The 22,753-nt window shown below is 49.0% G+C and overlaps 1 protein-coding gene across 4 annotated transcripts in view; it reads right to left on the reverse strand.

Annotated features, from left to right (window-relative positions):
- Positions 1-22,753, reverse strand: part of HDAC4 (histone deacetylase 4) — a 164,479-nt gene that overhangs the window by 38,776 nt on the left and 102,950 nt on the right. For 3 of the 4 annotated variants that reach the window (XM_027698597.1, XM_027698595.1, XM_027698598.1), the window contains exons 7-13: positions 20,541-20,672; positions 18,583-18,695; positions 14,580-14,696; positions 14,288-14,486; positions 11,408-11,637; positions 4,302-4,559; positions 2,635-2,821 (exon numbers count right to left, since the gene is read on the reverse strand). In XM_027698597.1, the coding sequence (XP_027554398.1) occupies positions 2,635-2,821; positions 4,302-4,559; positions 11,408-11,637; positions 14,288-14,486; positions 14,580-14,696; positions 18,583-18,695; positions 20,541-20,672 (1,236 nt within the window). The remainder of the gene's footprint in view (positions 1-2,634; positions 2,822-4,301; positions 4,560-11,407; positions 11,638-14,287; positions 14,487-14,579; positions 14,697-18,582; positions 18,696-20,540; positions 20,673-22,753) is intronic. The other variant, XM_027698596.1, reaches the window with a different exon arrangement.

Raw genomic sequence — 22,753 nt, forward strand, 5'->3', positions numbered from 1 at the left:
TTCTCCCTCCTTTCACACCCCTAGAATTGGGCTCTTTCTTCCTGCCTCTGCCACAGAATCACAGAATCAGCTAGGTTGGAGAAGACCTCATCGAGTCCAACCTTAAGCAGTGATGGGTAATTAAACCAGTCCTTCACCTTTTATGAGGGACCAAAGTTATAGAACTGGTACAGAGGTCTCACCTTTATGCTTTGCACCTTTATTAGTGCCAGGGAATGCCCAACACTTCCCCCTTGGACAGGGATTTATTGTGTTTGCCCTCATCCATAAATGCGGAGATGGAAAGCATTGGAAAAATTAAGCCCTTGGAGTTTTAACCTTGATAAATGCCATGAAAAGGGTATTTTACAGGTGAACTACACTAAGCATTCTTCATATCATCACACTGTGCAGTGCTAAATAAAAGCAATGTGATATTCCGGCTTTTTTAAATTGTTTTAAACCCTGCCTCCAAGGAAAACAAATCCTAACACTGGAACAGCACCTTTTCCAAGCAGCCCCGTCCTCACATTTCCATTCTTCCTTTTCCCTGTGATTTGAAATGAAATTTAGAGGCGCAAATCTGAGCCAAATGCACAGCCTGGGGTAGGAAATGTTGTTGCATGTTCAGAGTCTCGTAGGTGACTGACAAGGCAACTTCACTCTGAGGGGAGGAGGAGGGAAGGGGTGAATAATCTCTTCGAGGGCCAGGCTTCCTCGTTTTTAAAGCTCCAAGATTTGGGGTTAAGTGTGTCAGAAGCTCAAGTTTCATGTGCTCTGACCCTGAGCCAGGGGACTACTCGTTGCATCCCTGGCAGAAGCCAAAATCTCTTCACCTGGCCAGAACTGGAAACGCAGTTTTGCTGCAATTCAAAGGTTCAGTATTAACAACAAATTAGAGATTAAAAGGTTGATTTGCCAAAATGAGCCATTTCTTGGGTTTTCACAGGGCTGACAGCACACACTTCCCACCCTGCAGCTGAGGAAAAGTCATCCTGAACATTATCTATTACTACACCACCAGGGCCTGAAAATAGACCCGACTCACAGCACCGAGTGATGCAAGAAGTGTGGGTTAAAAACGGAATAAAGGCATGAGGGGAAGGCAAACAAAATCACGAGTCGCTCCCATTTGGATGTTCTGGGATTCATTCCCCTCCTTCCCTTTTCCCAAGGCACTCGGCACGTTGCAAATTGTTCATTCACAAAATACAGCCTGACATTTGGGGAAGAAGGCGGACTCCAAAATATCCCTCATCACCCAACACAGGGCTGGGAGAGTTGCACAGAAAATTCCCTTTCAGCTGTTGCTAAGGGCACTGAAGAGACAGGAAGGATCTGGGGGGGGAAAAGTTGGTTGTCAGGATTCAGGGAGAATTATTCTCTGTTTTTTATCTTGGATCATAAAATTCCAGAGTGGGTTGGAAGGGACCTTTAAGATCATCCAGTTCCACCCTCCCTTCCATGGGCAGGGACACCTTCCACTAGCCCAGGTTGCTCCAACCTGGCCTTGGACACTTCCAGGGATGGGGATCAACATCTTTATTGCACTTCTGGTTTCCACCAGACAAATGCAGGATTCAAGTCACCATTTTCCTTCGAGATGAAGGTAAGAAAACACTCTTGGGTCTCTTTGTCTCTTCAAGACAATTTGAAACCATCAACTCACCTCATTTTTCCCACCTTATGGGCACAGACTCCTGTGTTACAGGAGGAGGGATAAGCTGGCACAGAGCCTGGAGTGGATAACTTATGGCATGGATAGTGCAGGGATTGTGGAGAAGGTACAGGAAATAGAGCCAATAGACAGTTCCTTTGGCACAGTGTCTTTCAGTAACACTGACTCTCCCTGCCTTGCATCCTAAATCAGCTTTGTCACAGTGTAGGACTCCCTCTGTTTTCCTGGAGACACAGAACTCCAGTGCTGTGCTGCTGTGGATTCATTTTCTGCCTGTACTGTTGGGACAAACAGGACAACAGGGTGTGAGAAAACGAAATCTCCTCCTTGAAGAAGACAGGAGTCCCCAAAACACGGCTGAGAAGCAGAGCCCACACGTGGCTTTGCAGGGACAGGGCAGGAAACCATAGAATCCCAGGATGGTTTGGGTTGGAAGGCACCTAAAGCTCACCCAGTTCCACCTCCTGCCACACGCAGGGACACCTTCCACTAGCCCAGGTTGCTCCAACCTGGCCTTGGACAATTCCAGGGATCCAGGGGCAGCCACAGCTTCTCCAGGAATTCCATCCCAGCCCCTCATCACCCTTGGGTACATCCAACTTGCTGGAACTTGTGTGACTTGTGGCTCCACTGCTGTCCCAAATCATAGAACCACAGAATGGTTTGGGTTGGAAGGACCTCGAAGCTCATCCAGTCCCACCCCCTGCCATGGGCAAGGGGCACCTTCCACTAGCCCAGGTTGCTCCAAACCCCATCCAACCTGGCCTTGGACACTTCCAGGGATGGGGCAGCCACAGCTTCTCCGGGCAACCTGTGCCAGGGCCTCAGAGGGAACAATTCCTTCCTAACATCCCATTTAACCCTCCTCTGGGTGTAAAGACATTCCCTCTTGTCCTGCCATTCCACGCCCTTGTAAACCAAGCCCAGCCTAAGGCAAACCAGTCCCCCCAGCCCAAGCAGCCCCCCCAAAGCCTCACCTGTTGTGAACCTTGGCTTAGTGGGGGGCTCCTGCACGGACATTGGGAAGGTGGCTGAGGCTGGAGAGGACTGTGCCCGGGACAGGGGCCGGTGTCCCCCGAAGGACACGGGCATTCCGGCCGCCTCCAGCGACGCCTGGTAGTTCCTCAGCTGGTGGATCCGCTGCTGCTCCAGGAGAAGGGCTTGCTGTGGGGGAGAGAAGCAGGGAGTTGCTGAAAGTGCCTTCCTAAAAGGGTCTTTCAGGGTTTTTAAGGTTTGGAGGCTTGGATTCCTTTCCCTTGCACGCAGCAAATGAAGATGTGGACGTTTCTAGAGCCAAGCCAGGCAAGAACAGCACGTGGAACCCCAGCCCTGGGCCTGGGGTACCGGAGAGGGCACCAGCACAGGCAGCTCCTTCCTCCCCCAGAACTGGCCTCATCTTCCTCCCCCTGTGCTCCCACCCTGCTGCACTGGGCTGTCTAACAGTGCAGTGCTCCAGACCATGGATTGAATCCAGCTCAATCACATCCCAGGCTGGAGTGGGAGCTTCCAACCAAGCTGGTTCTCTGCACAGCCACACCATCAGCTGGACAGGCTCCTGGGCAGGAGGGAGCTGTTCCAGCCTGCCACACTCCAACCCCTTTCTTCTGTTTATTCCCTCTCTCTTTGAGGCAAAGACTATTTTAAAGACTCCTCAGGTGCACTCATGGATTCAGGATTAAGGCTGCCCTTTCAGAGGAATGGGATCACTGTGGTCCTTCATTAGCAACACAGAACTACAGAATCCCAGAATGGTTTGGGTTGGGACCTTAAAGCTCATCTAGTCCCACCCCCTGCCATGGGCAGGGACACCTTCCACTAGCCCAGGTTGCTCCAAGCCCCGTCCAACCTGGCCTTGGACACTTCCAGGGACGGGGCAGCCACAGCTTCTCTGGGCAAATGTAGTCCCTGAGCAACATCCCAGTGACATTCTTGTGGGACATGGATCAGCTTGTACCTTGTGATCAGATTTATCACCTGCAATCCACAGGCCTGCAGTGCTTGCCCTCAAAAGGGAGCCTGGCTGGAGGCTCCAGGATCTCTAATTCTGCAGAAGGAACACCCTCCATTGCACCTCATCCCCTGCTCTTTTACCCAGGCCCTCTCTAGTTTGCTTTAAAACATAAAACCAAAATAAAATCCTCTGCTAGTAGGATTCCATTTCTACTGAAAGCAGTTCAGAAACGCTAAGATACACTTTGTCTTCCCAAAGAAACAACCCCAGAAGTGACTCAGTGGCTGTATCACAGAATCATAGAATCATAGAATAGGTTGGGTTGGAAAAGACCTCCAAGATCATCAAGTCCAACCCCTGATCCAACTCCAATTACTATATCATGGCACTAAGGGTCACGTCCAATCTCTTTTTAAAAACCTCCAGGGATGGTGAATCCACCACCTCTCTGGGCAGGCCGTTCCAATGCCTGATAACCCTCTCTGTAAACACACTGTGTGTTCCAGCTGATCCAGATTCTCCTCCCTGGGACTTGTGAGCTGATTCCAGGGAAGGAATCACCCGATTTTACCTCAGGATTCTACACACAGCCACGAGCTGGCTCCCCTTACATTCTCCCCCTCAGAGCAGCACAAGGTGACAGCCAAGACCCAACCAGGGCCCAAGTGCCAAGGCGGTGTTTGGGGCGCTCACCTGACGGAAGAGCAGCTCCTGCTCCGCCTGTCTCTGCCCAGGCTCCAGCTCCTGCTGAGGCTCTGCCTCCTCCTCGTCGCTCTCGATGGGCTCCTGCTTCACCTGCACCACGTTGGCCAGTCCCGGGGCCTCCTTCTGGCCCGCGGCCCGGTCGCCGTAGGGCTCCTCCAGGAGGGCCTGGTGCTCCCGCAGCTCCTCCTCCGTCTCCTCGGGGTGGCTCTCGTGCTGCCGGGCCGGCTCGTTGGGTTTGGATATCATCTGAAAGCACACAGACGCCGAGAAATGAACCCTTAACTCGTCTCAGGTAAAGTTCACTCCGTTCTCCAGCCTCCTGAAAAGAGCAACTGTGAATTATGGCCTTTGTCTCACGGAACGAGCGCTCCAGGGAAAGGTCAGGGCAACCTTGGCATTAAGAGCCCTGAAATCCCGTGTCCCAGGTAATGACACCCCCTTATTTTCCACTTAGTTTTGCCTCAGAAGAAATAAGAGCCTCTTGTGCCCACTCCATTCACGTCCACTCATAACAACCATCAAGATGTTTGGCAATTAAATTCTGAAAGAACACAAGAGACACAAACCCCTCTAAGAGGGTTTTTGCTGCTTGTTTGCTCAACATCACCTTGAATCACTCCCTGAATTTTATCTGTAAGGCTGGAATAAAGATTCCTTGAGAACTTGCACTGTCATGGAGCTGGTTAAGAGGAAGCTCAGGACACCCAGCTTAGAGCAAACCCCTGGTTCTAACCAGACCTTCCTAACTAGACACACTAAACTTCTCCAAAAGCAGCTCCTAAATCGAAAGGAACAATTTAATTTTCACTATAATTCACTCAGACTCTTTATAAGTTCATTGGCAAGATAAAATTCACAGTTCTCCACCTCAGACTGCTTATAAGTTTTATCTGGAATAAAAAAAAAAACCCCAAATGTGACTCTGGCATAGGAAAACCAATCCATTTCCTCTCTCTCGGGCTGCCCCTGTTTCACAGGCTTATAAAGAAAGTGCTGCACTTTGAAAGCTGTCAGGGCAAGGTTTAATGAGGATTAGGTCACTGGGATGGAAGGCAATATTGATTTTAAATCTAATAAAGCTAAATCAAAACCTGGTTATTGAGCACATGCAGGAGGAGTTACTCGCTCTTTGAAGAGCAGTGGCTCAAACCTGAAATTAGGCCTTTTTTCTCCCCCAAATTTAGGAAGAAAGGCTCTGCCACGTAAGTCAAGCAAGGAAGAGGGGCAGGAATGCATGGAGTTGTGTGTCTTGGTGTGGATCTGGAGTTAGTCAAGAGCTGAAATGCCAAATGAAGTGGACAGACCAAGATGAGTCCTCACAACTCTCAGACGGGAGGGTGGAGCCAGGTGGGGATTGGGCCCTTCTCCCACCTAACAAAGAGGAAAATGACCTCAAGCTGTGCCAGGGCACGTTTAGATTGGATATGGGGAAAATTTCTCCATGGGAAGGTTGCTCAGGCACTGGAACAGGCTGCCCAGGGCAGGGGGAGAGTGGTTTTCCAAAGGTGTGTGGATGGAGCATGTGGACGGTGGAGCTGAAAATCTGGAGAGGAGGAAACAGAGCAAAAGGCAGGACCACAAGCCTGGATTTCAGGAGAGCAGACTTTGCCCTCTTCAGGGATCTGCTTGGAAGCAGACACAGCCCTGGGGATCAGAGGGGTCCAGGAGAGCTGAAAGATACTCAAGGATTCTACAAGATCAAGAAAGATCCTTCCCAGGTAGTGAGAACTCCAGCCCTTGGGGTTAAGAAAGCCAAAGCCAACCTGGAGCTGCACCTGGCGAAGGACATGAAGGGCATCAGGAAAGAAGAGAGGAAGACCAGGGAAATCCACATGACATGGAAAAGGGCCATGGCACTTAATACCTCTCACCAGTAAGACCATCCTTCAGGAATCCCAGGACCCTGAGACCAGAGGGAAAGTCTGGAGCAAGGAAGACTCACCCTTGGTGGAGGAACCATCAGCTCTAGGCAACACTTAAAAAAACCTGGATATACTTAAGTCCAAGGGACCCTGATGGGTTGTGCTCCCAGGTGATGGGACAAGAGGCCTTGGGCACAAAACCAAACCCCTGGAATTCTTTCTGAACACAAGAAAAGGGTTTTTTTCCCGTGAGGGTGGTCAAACACTTGAACTGGTTGTTCATAGAGGTTCTGGAGGCTCCATCCTTGGAGACACTCAAAAGCCAATCAAATGTGGCCTTGGGAACTGCTGGAGCAGGGACGTTGCACTCAGTGATGGACTCAGTGATCCAAACCTCTTCAGGATTTTTGGGAGGCCCCCCCTGCCCTCCCAGTTTCATTCCTTATAATACACATTGAATAAACCATCTTAAGCTAAAGGTTCTTCCATCCATGTCCTTTAAGCTCTCTTAGGCTTGATGAACATAACCCCTTTTAAAGTTAATTAAATCATCATAAACCATCTGCTGCTTGGTGGGGTTTTTTTCTGCTTGGATCGAAGGTCTCAAGCTTTGAACTTAATACCTTTTGAACTTCTGAACTGCAGGAGGTAATTGCTGGGAAAAGAACTTACAATGTCACTGTCACATCTAATGGGAACAAGAGGCAGTGCCATCCCTGAGAAGTTTTAAATTATTCCTGCTCCTTGAAAATGGAAGAATTAAATGAAAACCACAATGAAGGTTGAAGGATCAAGTGGCCCATGCAAAGGACACTTCAAACATTCCCTTTGCTCTCCAAATGCAAAGGGAATCTCTTGGTCTGCCACCGCTTCGAGCTGCTGCAACTCTGTTTTAAAGGACAATTTTGCAGAGAAAACACTTTGTCATGAACATATTCCATTTAAAACATGAGTATCTGCATCCCAGGTCTGTTAAAACTCCCTGAAAATCTTCCATTTGTTAAATTTTATGCAATCTAAAACTGAAGGTAATAAAAGTGCAAGGGGCTGAATATAAAGGGAGCTTTGAGAATGCTCCTAAAATATATCTGAAATAGTGAACACAATGCACCATAAATATCTCCTCCATCCCTTAATTAGCTCTCTGGCTTCCTCTGCAATGAGGTTACTCCTCTTTTTTCATACCCAGTGGCCTCTGGCTGTCACCTACTGCCACCATAAACCCTGTTAAAGACACTGCCCCTCCAACATTGGGCAGGCAACGAGTTTACTATGGAATAAATGAGATATCTCTGCTCACAAGCATTTTTAAAAGGCTCCATGCAGTTGGTGAGATTTCTTCTCTACACCTTGGAAATACAAAAAACCCAGAAATTTTTTAAAAAAGCATAGCAATGTCAAGTCATCAATACAAGGAAAAGCAAAGAATTCTTCCTTTTTTTTGCAGAATTCTCCGTGAGAGGAAAAAAAAGTTGCATTTCTTGGCTGGTAAAATGTCAGCTGGCATTAGGTTTGTTTAGTAGATATGAGAAATAGAATCACAGAATTGTTAAGGTTGGGAAAGACCTCCAAGATCACGAAGTCCAATTTTTGACCAAGTACCACCGTGCCCAACGATCCCTATTTATTCCTTCTTTGCAGTGGTAAGTTCTTGGGACACTGAAGACTTGGAAGGTGCTACTGAACAGGTTAGAAACACCTAGTTACTCAACAAAGTTTGATGGAGAGTCCCCACCACAAAAAAATTCAGGATGGTTTGGGATGGGAGGGACCTCAGAGCTCAACAGATCCAGGCTGGAGGCTGAAAACAACCCCACACACCTCCGAAGCTGAGGATAAACCATCCCATTTCCATACAGCTCATCCAGGGCTCTCTGTGGGGAGGAGAAGCTCAGAGATCACACCAAAAGCCCATTTCACCTGTCAGATACGTCCAAGGGTCAAAACCTGGTGGAGAGAGGGGTGTGCTGGAAGGTGGCCTGGCTTCTGTCCACGTCCACACGTCTTCTGAACACCTCCAGGGATGGAGACAGGAGTCCCCACTGCCCTGGGCAGCCTGTGCCAGGGCCTGACCAACCTCCCAGGGAAGAAATTTTCCCCGAAATCCAACCTAAAACCTCCCCTGGTGCTCCTCTAGGTTTGAACATTGAACATGCAAAAGGGTGGGAATTATTAGGTCAGTTAGAAACATGGAATGCCAGAATGGTTTGGGGGGGAAGGACCTTAAAGCTCATCCAGTTCCACCCCCTGCCATGGACAGGGACACCTTCCACTAGCCCAGGGTGCCCTGCCCAACCTGGCCTTGGACAGTTCCAGGGATGAGGCAGCCACAGCTTCTCTGGGATAAACATTTGAGCAAGAAGTGATTCAGTATCTTATCTAGAATCTCATTTAATGTCTCAAACCCCAGCTGGAAACTTCAATAATGCTCTTTTCATTCACTCAAGTCTCTCCTGTACTCATTTTTGGGACGTTCTATGGGGGTTCTGTGTGTGTGAGTTTATCCTCTCCTTAAAGCAAACGTCGCCAGCAGGTGACAAGAAGATGAGCAGGGCTGGGACCCTCATTTTCCAGACAGGTCCTTACTGAGAGCAGAGCAGTCACTCTGGGCAGCTCAGCTCCAAGTGGGATGAACCACATTTGCTACACTCAAGTGACCCCCAAGCTGCTCCTGACAGGGGCAGATCAGGGACTTTACACCCCACATGGGAAGGGATCCTCAGCTCCCCTCCAGTCACCCCATGGAGTCTTGTCCCTCCTTCTATCCCATCCCCCTGCCCCCTCCTTCCCTGTCCTCATTTGTCCAATTCCAAGTCACTGCTCCAAAGCCTTGGATGTCAAGGCTTCATAGCCAGATCCCCATGTTGATTATTCTTATTAATTTTAAGCAAATCAACATATTTTTCCTTAGTTGCCTTCCAGGAAACAGCAAGACTTGTTTTGGCTGCAAATCTCCTTAAAAACTTCATCTGCTGTAGACACCTAAGGCCAAAATCTCAAAGTCTGGAAAAATCACATGGAATTGACAAGAGCCTTGTATTATTTATGGGAAATCAGTAAATAAATAAATTAATGCTATCAGTTCTGTTAAAAATTAAATAACCTATTATTTTATTTTTAGTTGTGCCCTTAACTCTCCTACACACGAGGGTCTTAAAATATCCCTGCATCTGGGAAAAGTCTTTTTCCATGTCAGCACTTGGATATTATCCCACAGGATAAATTTGCCACACGCACACAGCGTTAGTACTGAAGTGATTTTAACTCCTTCCCTCTATAAATCAAACCCAGGGAAACGGCCCCTCTGCCATCAGTTTAATTAAACCCCCCTCTGCCTGCTTTTGCTACGGATGCCACAGATCCCAGCTCCAACAAAGCTGGGATTCAGAGCTCCTGGGAGGTCCAAGAGAAAGCCTGGATGAGCTCAGAGGTTACGTCACGGCCAAGGCTCGGGAAGAGCCTTGAAAACCCTCAAACCGTGGAGCTGACACTTATTCCTGGACAAAGAATCCCGAGCCAGCGCCCCACATCCAATGACCCCGGGCCTGGCACGGTGTCAGGAGGGGGGTGAGGGGGTTTCTGGGGCAGCAGCAGCTCCCGTGTGAGGGGCTGAGCCGGGGCCAGGCCTGGCACCCCCAGCCCGTGCTGGCAGCGCTCCAGAAGGACAGGATTGACGTCAGTGCCTTGTGTAATCGTCCTGCCCCGGCTCCGGCCCATAAACAACGGGCTGGGGGGGCTTTGGGGGCTTCTTTCATCTTGGAATCCAGCTCTTGGTAGCTGTGTTTTCTCACAGGGCTGGAACGGTGAAAATAGTTGGAGAAAGCCTCTCCACAAATGAAAGCGCAGCGAGCCCACGGGCTCGTCCTCCCGAGCCTCAAACCTGCTACTGGAATTGCTGGTTTCCTAAGGAAAGCCACCACTGGGACTCCTTGAGACGAGTGTTTAGAAAGCCTTAAACCAGAAAAAAATTACAGAATGGTTTGGGTTGGGAAGGAACTCCCAAGTTCCAACCCCCTGCCATGGGCAGGGGCACCTTCCGCAAAACCAGGTTGCTCCAACCTGGCCTTGGACACTTCCAGGGATGGGAGTCAGAATAAAATATCCCACTGATGATGATCCATTTCTCAAGTCCCCAACAGCCCTTTTACATTGGAAGGAACACCCCATGCCTCTAAAATCCTGGGAGAGTCCCTCTGCTGGGTAAAACAGCACAGCTCCATCCCCACCGCTTGTGATCAGATCCCTCACGTGTAACAGGTGAGTTTTACCTTCCAACAGCCTGAAACTCTGCTTTTTTTAACATTTACTCAATGCAATCATCTCAAAGCAGCTTTTTCTCTGCTTCCTTGTAATACTGGGATACCCAGAGAGGTGATTTTGGCTACAAAGCCAAAACTCTGTGCAGGCACGAAGGAGATCTGCAATGTTCATCTGAGGGTCTCCAGGTGATTTACAGAAAGCCAGGTGATAAACCAAGTGCTTGGTTTCCTCGAAGGAATTGCTGAATCACATCTAATTCATCTTCCAAACAACCTCTGCAGGAGGCACAGCCACACTGTCCTCACTTCCAGGAGAAGAAATGGATGGGACACTGTAATGCTTTACCCAGGGCTGGAGTTAAGGAGAACATGGACTGGAGATGGGAACAGCTCTGCTCCTTCCAAAGGTAATTCCAGTGAAAAATCATGGAATGGTTTGGGTTGGAAGGGACCTTAAAGAGAATCTCATCCCACCCCCTGCCCTGGGCAGGGACACCTCCCACTAGCCCAGGTTGCTCCAAGCCTTGTCCAACCTGGCCTTGGACACTTCCAGGGATCCAGGGGCAGCCACAGCTTCTCTGGGCAACCTGTGCCAGGGCCTCACCACCCTCACAGCCAGAATTTCTTCCCAATATCCCATGTAACCCTGCCCTGTGGCAGTGGGAAGCCATTCCCCCTTGTCCTGTCCCTCCATCCCTTGTCCCAAGTCCCTCTCCAGCTCTCCCGGAGCTCCTTTAGGCCCTGGAAGGGGTTCTCAGCTCTCCCTGGAGCCTTCTCTTCTCCAGGGGAACACCCAGAAGTCTCTCAGCCTTTCAGTAAATCCGAATAACTTCACTCACAAATATTTCCTGGTGTCATGATGCCTCCAGAGCTCCCGGGACGAAAGCAGGAGACAGAACCGCGCCGGACCCCAAAACAGCGCGGGGGAAAAAACAGGGGGGGGAAAAAAGGCCACGGAAAACATCCTTCCTACCTTGTTGATGTGCAGCTGCTGCTGCTGGAATTGCTGTTTGTGTTTCTCCAAGAACTGCTGGTGCTGCTGCTGGATCACCAACTGCTGCAGGGCCTGGGCGTTCTGGGGCAGGGGCGCGGACTGGGTGCGCCCCAGCGGGCGGTGCTGCCGCAGCTTGTGGATGGAAGGGGAGACCCGCTCGCCTCCAACCAGGGGCTGTGCATGGAGGGGCAGTCCTGAAAGATACCAGTCTGAAGATAATATGGAGGAAAAAACAGCAGAGGAGAAACAAAAGGAAGAAGGAAAAGGAAGGGAGAAAACGGCTGTTGAGTAACGACGTATCACGTGAAACCTCCGCCACCGCTTACGGCCCGAGCGGCCTCGAGAGGGAGCAGGGAATTAATGAATTAATTAACGCTGCGGGGAGAAAGGCTTTGCTTGACTGGGGTTCTTTGCTTGGTTACTCAGAGACCCCATGGAAACACCTCATTTCCTAAAATCAGCCATATCTTACAGACCATTCAACAGTTTGAAGTTTAAATCCCACAGCTTGGTTTAGGCAGTAATCCCAGGCCCAAGCCAAGCTGGCATCCCACAGCATCTAGCAGTTATCCCTGAAGGGTGATGGATGATGATCAAGGAAGGCATGGCTACCCTTGGCTAGGCTCTAGTCCGTACCAGGGAAATGAGCAGGGATGAAAACTTCCATGTGATAACCCCCTGACCAGGTCTGTGCTGAGAAAAGGAGCATTTTGGGAATATAGGAGCTGTCAGGTTTCATTATTTCCATAGGAAGAAAGGTCAAGAAGACAAATAGCTGGAATTGTTTCCACCACTGTCCTGTGCATACACGCCAGTAACTCCAGGAAAACCAAAGGTTATTTTGGGATAACTGGAGTTACTCATCTGCCCTTGGCAATTTGGGTGTCATTGATGAACCCCCCTGTGAAATATCCATCCAAACTCTGGGAAGGGCACGTCTTCAGGAATTATCTTGTCTTCTTAGCTGTTCTTGGGCTGAGCTCTCTGAAAACACACCTTCCTATTCTTCTTAGACAGCTGGGACACAAGATCCACCCAGCAGGGAGCCCAGCCCAAGGGTGGAGGAGCTCAGGATACACCTTTACTCCTGCTTGTTTTACCTTGGGATAGAAAGGCATCACTGGGAACGTGGGAACTGCTGCATCCCCAGTGGGGGTGAGGCTGCTCCCACTTTCGGGAAAGAATCCCTCTGCTTCCTTCAGGCTCTGGGTTAGAAGAGAGGCTGCCCAGGAGTCTGCAGCCAGCTCAGTTTCCTGGATTAGAAACACCCTGGCATTCCTGCCCCAGGATGTGACCTTTTCCCACCGATTCACGGAAGTGCCCTACGTGGAAGGATCTGACTCACGTAAAAGCCTCTTTTCCTCGGGGAAGGTTTAAGGAGTCTCTCCCACTCTTTGCTCTTCTGAAAAGATTCCTGTGCATTTGATTTTATAAATGCACGTCTCTACAAATGTCAGTGTGTACACACACAAATCTGGGTATGGATACATGGATCACTGGGAAAGGTGTGCTCCTTTTCCCTCAGAGCACAGCTCCTCCTCCCAAAAGTTCCAATTAGACAGCAGAGTTCACACAGGATATTCTGGAATACCACCTTCCTCCAAGGGAATGACCAAGGTCCCTGGGAATGCTTTCCAAGGAGACTCCTTGTTCATAGAATCCTGGAGTGGTTTGGGACGGGAGGGACCTTAAAGCTCATCTTGTTCCACCATGAGCAGGGACACCTTCCACTAGCCCAGGTTTCTCCAAGCCCTGTCCAACCTGGCCTTGGATTTTGCAGCTGACAGGAGTCTTTCTCCACCAGCAGAATCCTAATAACCCCCTCTTTGCTTCCAAGGAATTTGCAAGTCCTAAGTGCAGCTTGGCAGCCAGTCCCCTCAGGGCTTTGGGGAGCATGTGGGAGCTCTCTGTCTTCCAGCTGCTGCCTCTGGAACGTGTGTTCCTGCTGGCTGCTCTGCTGTGGGGGGACTCTTTCTCCCCAGTGTGGGTTTGGAACACGTTGTGCTCGCTCGGAAAACACCGCGGGCTGGAAGGAACATGCTTGGAAGGAAACGCTGCCAACAGAGGGAAGCAAATCCTGCAGTTTCCCAAAAGTACATGATCCCAAGCTTATCACAACCCCACTTAACAGCCCCGGGATCTGGATGCAAAACCAGCTTCTACAATCCACGCTTCCCAACAACTTCCATTGGAAACGGAAGGGAAGGAATCCCAATTAACATGTTGGTAACGTTGGCAGAGCATCCTTCGTCCCACTGTCACACTCTGTAAACCAGGAGTGCATCCTACTAGGAATTACTGCTTGGAATCGAGCCTATTTATAGGGACACACCTTCCCACAGGTACCTCATCCTGAAAATCTGACCCTGGGAGCGACTCACAGCAATTAAATCCCGAAAATGGGACATACCCAAACAAATACAACCTGCTGGAAGGCAGCTGGTTGTGCCATGGATTTGCTATTTATATTAATGATGAGAAGGAAGCATTTTAACCTGGAATTTGTGCCCTTCCCACATGGAACAGGAACCATCGGTGGAAAACAGGGGTCCTAAAGCATAACTTGCCCCCGCTTTAATCTGCAGTGATTAGAACTCTTGGATAAAGAGTTCTTAGCTTTTACTTTTTGTGGAATAATACCATTTATTTTCACCAGGCAGTTTCCCCCTCCCTCGGGATGAGGCGGGAAACCTCGGATTTGGGAAAAGTCCCCGCTACCCAAATGGATCAGCAAACACATCCCAAAGGTTCTGTGTTCCACCTGCAGAGATGATGCAGTATCTGGAGGCTGCCTTTCCAAAAACCCCCCGGGTTCCTGGAGGTTCCCTCCGTTTTCCAGCCGTGTCCGAGCGCTCTCACCTGTGACTAGGGGAGTTTGTGCAGTTGGCTGTTCCAGTAAGACCATGTGTTGCAGGAGAGGGTTATGTGCAGTTCCCCCATCCCTTTCCAACGTTGTAGTGCTCAAGTAGGGAGTGAGGTGAGTTCCAGGGAAGAGGGAGATCCGCTGCTGCAGGGTTGGGATAGCGAGTCTCTCCGCGTCCTGCTGGGCTGATCCCGCCTGCAAGGAAAAGGCCCCGCGGGCGGCAGGGAGGGAGTTAAGGGAGGAATCCACTCCAGGGCCCTTCCAGAGGCTCATCCCAACCCCACTTACGCTGGAAGGGCCGGTGGCAGGCAGGCCGAGCGTGATGTTGGGCAGGGAAGGAGAGGTGTAGAGCGGGAGCTGCGTCACGGAGCCCTCGCGGTTCACGAGCCTGTGGGCCAGGCTGGGCTGGGAACAAAACAGCAACACAGGCCTGGTCAGAGACCCTGGGAAGGACCCTCCAGGATCACCAATCCACCTCCTGACCCTGCACAGACACCTCAACAATCCCACCCTGTCCCTGAGGGCGTTGTCCAAACGCTCCCTGAGCTCTGGACACTTCCCTGGGGAGCCTGGTCAGTGCCCGACCACCCTCTGGGGGAAGAACCTTTTCCCAATATCCACCCCAAACCCAAAGCTTCAGCTGCTCCCTTGGTACTTGCCCTTCTCAAGCTCTTTTTGAAGCTAAAACAGATTATCTTAAAAAGAAAATTGCTGTTGTTCTCTTTAGCAAATAACAGACAATTTCTGTTATTAACTGGTGTGCGTAAATCAGGCTTCAAAACCTCACCCAAGAGCCTTAAGGTTGCACTTATGCAGCTATTTCCTGATTTTCAGGCTGAAAAGCAAGATTTCCTGAGTTATCTTCTGGGCACTTAAAGCAAGAACACTTTAGTAAAAAGACCTTTAATTTCCAAATACGCACTACAAAACCCATTATGAAAATGACAATAAACTGCCCGATTTTCCTGTTAGGAAACAACTGTTCTGAGATCACCCTGAATTCTCTGCAAGTGATTTTCCAAATTAAATAAAATTTACACTTCAACAAGACTTGCTATAGAATGTCTACTGTTAAAACACAGGTGCTGTTGTGAAAAAGGCGATTTTTGGTTAACTTGATGTTCTACTATGGGACAATCTTTACCTAAGCTGTGGCTGCCCCATACCTGGAAGTGTCCAAGGCCGGGTTGGATGAGACTTGGAGGAACCTAGGATAGTGGAAGGTGTCCCTGTCCATGGCAGGGGTGGAATAGATGATCTCTAAGGTCCCTTCCAACCCAACCCACAGTTGTGTGTCCTTGCACAGACAGCACAAACTCAGGTTTGGAGGTGTCCTGATAAAGCTGTCAGTGGGTCCACTTAAACTGTGATAAATCCAGGAGGTTCTCAAAGATTATTCTATAGTAAATGTTTGGTTTTCAGCATCAGCTCTTTCAATATGTGCTTTATTTCCTTCCCCCCTTGACAGCAGTTTTTTAATCACAGAATCATTTAGGTTAGAAAAGACCTCTAAGATCAAGTCCATGACTCACCCCAAGCTTCACCTCAGAGTCTCCAGGGTGAAATAGAGACTTTGATTTTCCAGAGCAGGCCCAGCCCTTCAACCAAGAAAATAACCTGCAAAGTCTCCCTAACTTACAGGACTCTGAATCTCAGTCTAAAATGTACCTCAGTCACACCCCTCTCATGGAATCCCAGGATGGGTTGGGTTAGAAGGGACCTTAGAGATCACCCAGTCCCACCCCGTGCCATGGGCAGGGACACCTTCCACCAGCCCAGGTTGCTCCAAGCCCCGTCCAACCTGGCCTGGGACACTTCCAAGGATCCAGGGGCAGCCTCAGCTTCTCTGGGCAACCTGTGCCAGTTTTTTAACAGCCTCTGTTTTATCTCTGATCTAAACTTGACCTTCCACGTGACTGTTCGTACCCACACACTTCTCCTTCCAAGTGATTCTGAGCACTACCGGCAATTTGGCTTTAATTTAAATCACACACTGTTAGTGTTCCACATGGAAAATAAGACAGTTATTGTAAGCAGAGGAATGAAATGTTTTCCTGAGATGGCAAATGAAACAAAACTACATCCATTTTCTCTTTGAGCAATCAATACTCTGGAGTTGTGCCTCAAACTATCCCCCGGGGGTTTGGGATGAAAACAGCAGGGAGAAGAACACAGCAGCTTGATGCTCTCAGCACATGGTATTTGGCAGCATTATCAGCACTTCAAACACCCAGATCCCATCTCTGGGCTGCACAAACAGGCTGCAATTGCACACAACAATTTCTGCAGGGACAATTTTCAGCTGTAGTCAAGTCCTTTTTATAGTCTTGTACCAACTGCAAAGGCAACGAATCTCCTGTGCCTTTCAGAGAGGGAAAAACCTTTAAATCAGTGTTTAAAAATAGAGAGTGTCTATTTGAAAGGAGGCAGAGCTCTAGTCATCCCCCACTGAAAGCAAGCACTGAAACCTAAATAATGAACCTGGACACCACCTTCCAACACATCTGAACTGGTTCAAATGGGGACACTGTAAACTAAGAAGCAACAAGATCCATTTCTCATGGAATGCAAAACACAAAGCCGAGAATGAAACACCAAGTTGGCAACATTATCTTTTCAGAAACACTGAAATATTTCTAAATCTGTGTAAATATTTAATGGTGAGGGATCCTGGTCAACTGACCTTAAAGAAATCTCCAGCACTTGGGCTCCCAGCTCGTACAACTTCTACTGAAGAAGATTTTAAAGATTTTAAATCCCACTTATTTTTTCCCAAATGAAGCAATACAGGCCAATGGATCAGTTGGGATCACACAACATGGAATGCTGGCACAAAGTGCAGTTATTTTTCTTTGGGAAAGGCTTTGGCAGGACAGGGATTGCTTTCCAAATCATCTGTGCTGCTCATGCCTCAGCCTAACTTCTAAAATTACTGCATTACAAGCAGTTGATGGAAAGTTTTCCTTATTATCTGTGTCTATTTGATGAGGAATTTGATGATTAGCTCCAATCATTTAGCTGAAAAATTAAATGGATAAGGAGAGTGCTACAGGCTCACATTCCCCTGCAGGAGCTCATGGAATGGTTTGGCTTGGAAGGGACTGTCCAGTTCCAATCCCCTGCCACGGGCAGGGATTTGGGGGAAGCTTCCTGCTCTGCTCATATCACAAAAAACTGCCAAATCCACTGGTTTTTCCAGCAGCAATAACTGGGGATTTCCAGTTGGCTAAGGATACACAGGATTGCCATCTCCTGGAGCAGCAAAATCAATAACTCTGTGCCCATCTTCCCAGAGCAAGAGAAGCCTCCACCTTCCACCACCTTAATCTTTACAATGATTATTTAAGTCTAGAAGGCCTCCTATGGACTTGGAATGTGTGCTGGATAATTTGGCAGGGGAGAGGCTGCAGGAGAAGGCATATTCCCCATCTTAAATACTGTTACACGACATTAGAAATAAAAATAAAGTGAAAATCTGTCCAAGACTAGAAAGCAATAAGGGCTGACATTTACACCATGAGAAGCCCTTTTCAATTCTAAGGGAATGTTTGTGGAGAACAAGCCCAAGCCTGTTCTGAGAGCCCTGATGTTAAGACAGAGTCTATATTCATGGGGAAAACAGCTAATGGGAAGCTGGATAAAAAGAAATGCACCAGTAACATCAGACAACCACACTGGTTTTCTACTTGCAAGGGAACGGTGGGAGCCAGTTACTGTGGCCCACACCCTGGGAAAAGCTGGGCTCCAGAATCCCTGGAAACAGGAGCTCCCGGGCTGAATCCAAGCCCAGCAGACCCAGTCCAACCTGCCCTGGACATCCACAGCAGATGCCTCGAGTGATGGTGAAAGTTTACGGGATTATAAACTGGCACATGGGAACAGTCACCAAGTTTTCAAAGCCCCGGCTGGTTAAATCCCTTTAATCCAGCTCTGCTTTGGTCACACTTAGACTGACCTACTGCACACAACAAATTCACCCCCTACACAAGAATAAATTCCCCAAACACTCAAATACTTGCATTTGACCTTGCTAAACCACTTTATTTTTACTCTCTCCTCGCTGCAAAACCACTACAAGTCACCACAAGCTGCTTGTGAGCTGCTTCAAACCAGATTTCCTAAACAGATAACGCGGCCCGTCGGCCCAGACCGAGGGTAATTCCCAAGGGCCGCTCCGAGTCACAAGCTGGGCTTTTCCTTTCGTGTGGTTCCTGAGCCCAAACTCCTCCAACCCTGCCAAACCTGGCCAGCAGCCCCAGTGGGCAGAGGCAGAGGGGGAAGGGCTCTGTACCTCTGCCGGGATACTCGTGACCGATCCCGCGATCCCGTTCTCGGTGCTGATGTTGTTGGAGCTGTTGTTCGGAGAGCTGGGACCGGATCCAGGAGCACTGTTGCATGCAGAGTCTGAAAAACACATCCAAAAGCAACTCTGAACATTCCAAACAGTCGCTGGGATGGTATTTAGTCAGATAACAACCCCTCAAGCTCTGTTGTGGAGGAAAGGAACCCTCCTCCTCCTCCTCCTCCTCCCCATCTTCCCCCCAAATATTCCCAAGGCTCTTAAAATACCAACAAACACTTTCAAATGGTTTGTCCAAGGACCTACTTACCATACTTACATCTTCTCTCCATGGGGATTTCTCTCATAGTGTATTAATAACTTTAAATATGATTGAAAGATAATAAAAGCCATGGAAGGTTCGAAGAGGTCAAACTGGAGGATGCTGGATTTGGTCTGCTTCATTTTTCTAGAAGTGCTTCTCTCCCCCTCTTTCCCCTCTGACCCTGAGGACACCTCAGACTTCCCTCAGAAGGTCTCTCACCCGGTGCATGGCACAGCCACCAGTGTTTCTCCTTTTATTTGGGAAGTTTAATAACATTAAAGCTTTTTCTTCTGAACTTTCCTCCTCCCCAAGCACAGGATTTGCCCAGGGGTAGGAGAACCTCCCAGCAGTGGTTCAGGTTGCAGCAGGTTCCTCATTGCTCCAGGATGGCCCAGGAGAAATAAAACCTAATTATTACAAGGGCCTGGAGTGCCAGGACACAGGGAATGGCTTCCCACTGACAGAAGGTGGGGTTAGATGGGATATTGGGAAGGAATTCTTCCCTGGGAGGGTGGGGAGGCCCTGGCACAGGTCGCCCAGAGAAGCTGTGGCTGCCCCTGGATCCCTGGAAGTGTCCAAGGCCAGGCTGGATGGGGCTTGGAGCAACCTGGGGTAGTGCAAGCTATCCCACCAGAATCCCCTGTATTCTTCAGGGATTAAACATCATTTCTATTCCCTGAAGTGGGACTTCTTAAAAAAAAGTTGTTTTCCATTTAAAATCCCCTTTTGCCATGAAAACTCCAGAGTGGCTTCTTGAACCAGTGAGAAAGGGGAGCTCCCACTGCCATTTCTGAAGGCATTACTGGGAGAAATGGTCACCCAGTAGAGGTTGCTTTATCCTAAAAGCCATGTGCCATACAGCAATATATGAGTGACAGAAATTTGATTTCCAGCTCTGAAAGCCTGCCAGAGCTCAAGGAGTGTTTGGACAACACTCTCAGGGACAGGGTGGGATTGTTGTGGATGGTTCTGTGCAGAAGGACTGGACCACCCCAGGAGTTGGATTGGATGATCCTTGTGGGTCCCTTCCAACTCTGGATATTCCATGATTCTTAGCTCTGGAAATCACCTCTTCCCTCTGCAAGCAGAGAGGCTCTGACACAGAGAAGTGCCCAGGGTGTCCCAAACCCACCACGTTCTCCAAAGGGAGCTAATTTTGAGTTCCTTTGAATGGTGATCATGTGCCTTTGAGTGAGACAAGTCTGGGAAAGCTGTCACTTGGTGGTACTTACCCAGAGACATCCCTAGATGGTGCTAAGAATTAACTTTGTGGGAAATATCTGTGCTATCATCTCCTTTGCTCTGAGCCCTCCTCACAAACTTCACTCCCACAAGAACACGATTTTTCAACAGGAAACTGTCAGATACGAGTCAAAACCTATAAAAGCACTGGATGAAGAACCTTTTCCTGATATCCAGCCTAAACCTCTCCCGACACGGAGCGACAGGAGCTGAGTCCTGCCCCTGCCACGGGGAGCAGAGATGGCCGAGGAGACCCTCAGTCTCCTCCAGCTGAACAACCCGAGTTCCCTCAGCTCGGTTTCACCAAAGCACACGAGAGATCCCTCGCCAGACTCGGGAGCTCCCTTTGGGAAGGGCCATCCTTGGGCATCCAGGGGGTGCCACGTGTCCTTACCCGCCGTACCTGTGACGTCCAGCGGGCGCTTCTTCAGCGCCGTCACCACCGGCCCGTCCTTCCTGCGCAGGAGGGGGCTGCTCCTCCTCTCTGCCACCTTCTGCTTTAGCCTGGATCTCAGCTTCAGGTTGGGTTCAGAGGCTGGGGAGGAAAAGGGAAAAAGGAAAAAGGAAACAGTGCTTTGGTTACGATTATTTCAGCAGTTTTTTTACTCAACTTGCAGTTGAGTTGAGTTGAGTTGAGTTGAGTTGAGTTGATTGAGTTGAGTTGAGTTGAGTTGAGTTGAGCTGAGTTGAGTTGAGTTGACCTGGCTGCAGTGGGTTGCAGTTGAGCATTTGCAGGAGGTTCAACTGAATCAGTCACCCCATAACATGTTTTTGGAACACAGACCTTTTAATACAACAAACGGGTCCCGGCCTATTTGACATCTGAATTCACCGACAAGGAAAGGCAACGGCACTTGAATTCAAAATATAATAAATGTCCTGCAAAGCCTTCTCTGAGTCTTCACAGACTTACAGACTGCTGAGAACTCGCTGGGGTTAGTGCAGAGAGCATCATTCCCATCTCCCAGTTTCCCAACTCTGCCCAACTTGCTCCCAACCCAGCAATAAGCCCAACTTATCCAAGGAATCAACAGAGGAAAGGGTGAGACACCGGAGATGCTGCTGTTGGTCAGTGTGGAGCACCCCATGGGCCGAGATGTATCTGTGGTGTGCTGCTGGAATGGGCAGCTCCACGCCCTCAGAGGCATCCAAGCCCAGGGTGAGGGAGGGACACCAGGGGAAGAGGAAAGAAAACACCAAACTAGAACCCCACGACCAAACCAGGGGAGTGTTTCCTGCTGGTTCCACCCCCGGAAGCAACTCAGCTTGGAGTCAGGTGAGCCTCAAGGAACGTCCACTCAACGAAAAGGGCCTCAGAGTGTGGCCAAGGAAAGCCAGCACCAGGGAGGAGAAGGTTTGTTTATTTGGGGAGCAACTTGGTTACATCATCACAGCCCCAAAGTTAAGCCAGATCTAAAAACACATCAAACGCTTGGAAGGTTCTGGGCTGCATTTCCTGTGCCCACAGTCTGACTTGCTTTCCAGAGGCTCTTCCAAACCTCTGCTGTGCCCAAATCCTGAGATTCCATCTCTTCCAGAGCTCCTGGGAAGCCCTAATGGTTCTAGGCTGAGGACAGCTGGAAACAGCCAACACACTTCTCAGCTCTTTATAAAGGTGATGCAGCACCAAGTCAAGATGATTTTCTCTGGAAACCTCCTCATCTGTTCTAGTCTCGAGTGAAATCTCTGCTGTGAGGCTTCAGGGCTCCTGACAGTGCTGAGAAGTGGGAAATGGCCTCATCTTTTCCCTTCCCCAACCTCTCAACACAATCCCTTTGAACCAGCAAATCCTGCACTCACACCATTAACAACCAACACACTCCAGGGCCAATAATCTCCATTTCTTTAGAAGAATTAAAACAGGGCTTACAAACTGATTTGAATTAACTAAGCCTGGCTACAGCTCTATTTCCCTCCAGTTGGCTTTGACCACTGGGTCACCTCAAAGATCAAGTCTGACAATGTTAATTGCAGGGCTCAAAAAATCAGAAGGCTGCTGAATTCAAGATCAAATGCTTCAAGTTAAGCCATCAAAACAGTTCTTTGATGGAATTTTTAGGAGGGGAAAAAAAAAAAAGAAAGAGCTTGTCATGAATGTTTTGGACAGAAAAACGCCAGCAAGAGATAAAGGGAGCACTAAAAAGAGTGTCAGGCTCCTGGAGCTGATGCTTCAAATGCAGAATGAAGTGCATTAGCAAGGGGGGAATCATCTGAGAGGGCATTTGCATATTAAATGGCTGCATGCAAATTGGAAGAGTGGACCAGTTCAAATACAAGCAGAGGCTCTAAACAGCTCCTCCTCAAAGTTCTCTTCAAACCAGAAGCTGACTTGGTAGCTTAAAAGTAGTCTTTGGGTACAGAGCTCACCCCACATCCTTTAACTCACAGCTTTAATCTGTCCCAAAGACTGAGCATTAACAACTGCCAGGATGGGCTGATAGAGGCTGGAATGAGGTGATCTCCAAGGTCCCTTCCAGCCCAAACCACTCTGGGATTCCATGGAATGGGAAGGTGTCCCAGCTGGGGGCTGATACACTCATTTGAAATCAATGGAATCTAAGCCACAGCCGCTGGAAGGACAAAGGAAAACACGTCAATAAAAACTGTATTTCAGCC

This window comes from Neopelma chrysocephalum, unplaced genomic scaffold (assembly GCF_003984885.1).
Source record: "Neopelma chrysocephalum unplaced genomic scaffold, ASM398488v2 Primary Assembly neopelma1_130, whole genome shotgun sequence".
Taxonomy (NCBI): domain Eukaryota; kingdom Metazoa; phylum Chordata; class Aves; order Passeriformes; family Pipridae; genus Neopelma; species Neopelma chrysocephalum.